At 25.8% G+C, this 6,109-nt stretch overlaps 1 protein-coding gene across 1 annotated transcript; it reads right to left on the bottom strand.

Annotated features, from left to right (window-relative positions):
- Nucleotides 1-1,122: 1,122 nt before the first annotated feature.
- On the bottom strand, nucleotides 1,123-3,302 carry LOC119669445 (deoxynucleoside triphosphate triphosphohydrolase SAMHD1-like). The gene is made up of 9 exons (XM_038079337.1): nucleotides 3,197-3,302; nucleotides 2,671-2,834; nucleotides 2,517-2,616; nucleotides 2,356-2,430; nucleotides 2,107-2,283; nucleotides 1,880-1,997; nucleotides 1,491-1,810; nucleotides 1,334-1,428; nucleotides 1,123-1,273 (listed from the first exon to the last, which is right to left on the bottom strand). The coding sequence occupies exons 1-9, from the start codon at nucleotides 3,209-3,211 to the stop codon at nucleotides 1,195-1,197; spliced, it is 1,143 nt and encodes a 380-aa protein (XP_037935265.1). The 5' UTR covers nucleotides 3,212-3,302; the 3' UTR covers nucleotides 1,123-1,194.
- Nucleotides 3,303-6,109: the final 2,807 nt, after the last annotated feature.

Below are 6,109 nucleotides of genomic sequence, written 5' to 3'. Positions count from 1 at the left end.
GTTGATTATATAAAATACTCACAGATTTTCACGCATGACAATGATTATTATAAAATTTATATAGATACATTTGTACATGATTATATATTTCTTACAACAAATATTTATTTATATAAATATGATATATACAGATAAATATGCAATACAAATGTACAAATTAAATTTTTTGTGAATTTAAGTATATCTTACATATGAGCATATATACTTATGCACATGTGAGTATAAATTCATTACAAAAAATATGATAAGTTCTTATTAATACTGGGGACTATAAATTACACTTGAAATGATTTGTACATTTGTTATCAAAACTTGAAATTGCATTTTTTACTGAAGATTCGAATTATTTATGATAGTTTGTGTTTTATATTTATACACATACTGTATATAGATGTATGTATATATATGTAATATCAAATACATATATATATATATTTCTGTAAATATATTTTATATATATTTATATTATGTGTAATAATAATATATATATATATAATATGTAAAATAAAATATATATATATTTCTGTAAATATATTTTATATATATTTCTATTATATATATTATTAATATAAGTATGAATATATTTATAAAAAATGAATTTTAAACTTTTCGATGCAATGCTTTGTCACTATAATATGCGTAATGTTAATTAAATTATTAAACTTATGCACAGAATTAATCTAAATAAAGGCTTTAAACGCTTCTTTTAATTATTATTTAAACATTGTATATAAATTTGAATTAATAGAGTAATTATTTTTACTCCATTATTATAAAAATAAAGTAAATATATATTTGTTATACTTAGAAATACTATAAAAAATTAAAAATGTTTTAGGAACCTTAACTAAATTTGTTTGAAACTGAACACAAAGTTATTTCAACTAACTAATTAAATAATATAAAAAACATTTTATAATATTAAATATATATAAGGAAATACAGGATTTAACTTAAAAAGCACTGCTTTTAATTCATTATCAATTAACAGTTGATCAAGAAAATGTCTTTTACATATTATTTTTAATCCAAATGCTTTTTATAAATTGGTTGACTTTTATTTGTTTAAAATTTATAAACAAAAACATAAAAAAATGTTTCTATTTTATTAATCAGATTTAAAACACTATAGACTTTTTCTTAAGGAACTGTATGTATTACAAAACGTCTTTTTTTTGTTGTGTAGAGAACCGATTACAAAATTGATTTATCAAACTTAAAGTAAAGCATTTCATTTACGCCTTTAGTGTCTCGTTTAATAGATGCTTTTTTCCTAAAAAATGTATATCAAATTTTTAAAATAAAAAAAGTTATTTAAAGATCATTAACTTACGAAATATCACCATAGAAATGAAATTGAGTATCTGGAGGCATTTCTTCGCCTGGTCCCTTAAATGCATTATTGAGAATGAAATCATATGGTTGTGACTATTGGTTACAAAAAATTTAAATTATTTAAATTCTATTTATTACATTCAAAAGCCACTAACCGAATCAACTAACTCTATCTGTTTAGGATATTTAAAACAATTAAAATCAACTGTATCTTTTATCAAGTCAAAAACACAATCATCAGTAAATTTTAAAAATAAATCCATATCCCTTGCAGTAATTTCTGTAATGTCTTTTTTGTCAATTTTAAAATTATTATCCATTATTATTTTTCGCAGTACATAATCACATGCAAGATTTTTTTGCATACGATAAGCCTTAAGATGAAATTCAAAGCGTGCCGTAAATAATTTATATATTTTATCATAATCTTCATAACGATATTGTATATGTTTACCATCATCTGTAACAGCTGCATCTGCAAAAGTAATATTAAGAAAGTAAGGTACAAATAAGCAAAATTACTACAAATAAGAACTTTAATTACTTAGAAAAACATCTATAAAATTCATATCGGGATTGCAAAAGTCTTTTAAACAATGATGATCACGATTAAGATAATCCCATTTATCCACATCCAAACTGCACTGCTTATTATTAACAATCTAAAATTTTAAACGTAATATAATAATAATAAGATTATAAATAGAGTAGAATAGCGCTGGGATGCTAACAAAAATGTTATCCTTCTAAATACAGTTAATTTACACAAACCTCGAACACAAAAAGATATTGCTCTGGCATTGGAGTTGAAAGTAGGTTTGGTTCCCCAACTATAAGTGCCTTTATGAGTTCAATACCGAAATTGCGGTTTGCTCGTAAATTATTAAAAATACTGCTATCCAGTTGCCGAAAAATTGCGTTAACGCATGGTATAGCGTTCCACTCATGCTAGATTTTAATGTGTATTAAGAAAAAATATTAAGAAAATTTTAAATATATTTATAGTACATAGACACATACATTATAATTTTCAACAACAGTTTCCCAAGCATGCGAAAATGGTCCGTGGCCTATATCATGTAATAATCCAGCAATCTACAATCAAAACTTATTAATTTTAAATGAATTATAAGTTATAATAATATAAGTGTTTATATAAAATTACTAGAAAAATTTTTAACCTCTACGGACAACCGATATACTGGCCAATCCTTGTCTTTTGTAATCCATTTACTATTTATTTCTAGTTTATTCAGCATTCTCTTACTAGCCCAATACGTCCTATAAAAATATATTTTATCACTGGAATAGTGTAAAGAAATCATATTTACTTACCCAATACAATGATCGTATCTTGTATGCACTGTTTCTGGTTTATTCACAAACATCACACCCAATTGTTTGATATTTTTTAAACGTTGGAATTGAGGAGTATTAATGATTTGGACGATGTCATATGGAAGCAGAATTTGACCATGTACTGGATCAGCTATTTCTAACTGTAAATAGCAAATTTTACGATTAGTGTATATTTAATACAGTTGGTATTATTTAAAGTTTAAAGAAATATAAAAAATTGTTTATTTAATTTAAAGTAGCATTAATACTTATTTGGAAAAATATAAAACGAATTATAGATTAAATAAAAACTTTTATGGCACGCTATTGATATAAATATATTTTATAGCTACTACTTCTGTTATCTTAGCGATACAACATTGTTATAAATTAATTCATCACTAATCGTAATTTAATAAAAATTTTTAAATCTGGGACACAATTTTATCAGATTTTTTTTCACAATTTAGTAATTTTTTAATGTTTTACAAGTATTTGTCGTTTTAAATGACAAAATACATACCATTTTTCCACACATAATGATTCATAAACGGTTAAAGTAACAATATATTTAAATTTCGTTCTTATCTTTAAACGGAGCAATTTTATAATAACTTCATAAACCAAAAATGTTGATATAAATGTTTACAAGAACCAATCAGCTGATTATTTTCTCAAATTCCGTATGATTTTAATTTTAATGCTGCCACACCTTTTTCAAATATGCTAAAGCATGAAATGCAGATGGCGCCACCTTCTTAAGTCTCAGATTCACACAATACAATTAATATATTCAATAATTATACTATGTTCAGACAGTCAAATTCTCTTAATGTCATAAAAATGAAATTATTCTTAATACCCAATATCGAACACTTAAAGTTACTTACTAGGCGACACTGCAAAAACTGCAAAGAAGATAATTCAAGATGATGTTCAATTATTGGGCTGTACAATAGCAATCTAAACAATAAAGTTTGTTGTAAGAAATCTATATATTTTTGGCAACACAGATTTACCAAAATGTTATTAAGGCCTTGTGCGAGTTCGACCAAATTGATACTAAATTGACGGAAATAGTAAATTATGTCGTTATGACAGCGAATATTATAGGGTAAATTAGATAAAAATGAGATAAATTAGGTGTTATAATTGTGAAAATTTTATAAGATTTTTAAAAAAATAAATAAATAAGAAAACTTTTAACCAATAATAATAAATAAGTGCAATAATAAAATAAATAAATATTTACATAAGTGCAGTGCAAAAAATCCATAGGAAATTTCAATTTACTTTACCTCAGTTTAATCGAACTCGCAGACGGCCTAAATATCAATTTATATTTATTTAAAGTAAATTATCTAAAACTCGATGAATGGAGTTGTATAATTGTGAAATTACAAACAAATGATTTTATTTATACTAGCGCTCATTTATGAAAAAAACAAAGCAACCCAAAAATAATGTAAAGAATAAAAATTTAGCATTTTTTGGAAATTTGACGAATACGTTGTGTGCGGAATCAACTTCAAGAGTAATTGATTCAATTTGATGATAGTGGCCGTAGACTTCAGACACGGTGTATTGCTTGGTGAAAGAATTGTTATTCATTTGTTTTTAATTTATGGACGTTGTTTAACTACTTCTTCTTTCAAACGCAACAATGGAACCATGAAGTGAGCGCTATTAACAGTATTGCTTTTCTCAAGGTAGTAGATAAACAAAATTTCACGCGTATCTCAATCGAATATTCACATTGTCTCATTTATGGGGTTTGCTCATTATAACCATCAATGAGAATGATTTACCATACAAAAATCTTACAGATAAATAGGCTCATTATCAATAAATCAGCTTATTTTATTCATTTATAGCAAAAAAATGTCGAATGCAACCGCTAAAAATAAATTTCCCATAAGGGAAATTACCAATATTTGAAATATGTGTCATATGTTTCATATGTATAATGTGAACAAACAACAGCTGAGCTGTAAACAGAAGCACTGACAAAATACGTATTTAATAAAGTCTCTGTTTTTATTAATTGAATATGTAATTGATATATAAAATGTTTATAAATGATTTAATATATCAATTATAATTTAATTTTTTTGTGTTTTTTAATTATTAAGTGGTATTTATAAAAATTTATAAAAGTTATATCAGCTGCATAAATGAGCTCATTACAATGTGAACGTTACTATATAACTTATTTTTTTAATTTATTACTTTTTAATTTGGTTGCCGGCTATTAAGTTTTATCATCATTATTGCAGTCAAATTCACTTCAGAAAGATTATACTGCAAATATCTTAAAATTAATTTTGGATATAAAACTGATCTCTCATCGCTTATTTGTGTAGCACGATATTTTTATACAGGAATACTGTTCCTGTATTTCCTCAAGTGAGCATCAATATTAATCAATTATTTCTTGTTTTGATCTATTTCGTATTATGTGCACCGAATATCTTCGCCACATATATTATCTTCCTTCTCAGGCTAATACTCTATCTACAGCAAATTGGACTTTGGCAATATTTTTGTACACATTCTCATATTTTCAGATTTGTTTGCTGACAAAATTCAAAAATAATAGGTATTTGCATTAGAACATAAATCTTGCCAAAGTCTAGCCAGTGTAAACAACAGGTAGAATTAGAGCATATAATGCATGCGATAACTATTGTTAGATTGATAACCGTATGCCTCAATAAATATTCAGACAATGTATTGCTATTACTTTTTCGTTAAAAATTTTTTGATAACAACATTTTTTTTTTCACTGCTCACACATCGTGAGCATGATATCGATTACGGACATTTTTCTACGAACTTCAACAACCATGACAGTTTGATCTTCACCATAAAAATGTTCAACCCAAACAAAGTTTTTTGAAAATTAGTATTAAAAAAAACATAATAATGTTTGTACCACACATTGCACTTATGTGCGCACAAAATGCACAGCACTTAAAGTGCAATTAATAATAACATCGACAGGTTTTCGCAGTGCAACAAAAAATATTCAATACATATAGTAGCACTGCCCATGGTGTATAACAGGACTGTCCAAAACACGGCCCACAGACCGCATGTGGCCCGCGTCTAATGTTTTTGCGACCCGCGGCATGAATTTAATTTACTACAATTATGCAAATCTTCTTTTGGTGTAAAACCACATTATTTTATTTTCGTGGTATATGTACCAAATATATGAATTTAAATTGATAAATTATTAAAACAAAATTTAGAATTAGAAATTGTCGAAAACAACTACGAACGTATATATTTTTTTCATTGATTCGTGTTGGTCCGCGATCGCATGTGGTCTGGACAGCCCTGATGTATAACATACTGCATATAATCTAATTCATACTATTGAATTCCAAAAACATCAACAGTTTTAAAGTTACTCCATAATGGCTCAAACTAA

The sequence above is a fragment of the Teleopsis dalmanni genome, chromosome 1 (assembly GCF_002237135.1).
Source record: "Teleopsis dalmanni isolate 2A chromosome 1, ASM223713v2, whole genome shotgun sequence".
Taxonomy (NCBI): domain Eukaryota; kingdom Metazoa; phylum Arthropoda; class Insecta; order Diptera; family Diopsidae; genus Teleopsis; species Teleopsis dalmanni.
Note: the sequence above shows the minus strand (reverse complement) of the source record. Positions and strands in the feature narration are given on the sequence as shown.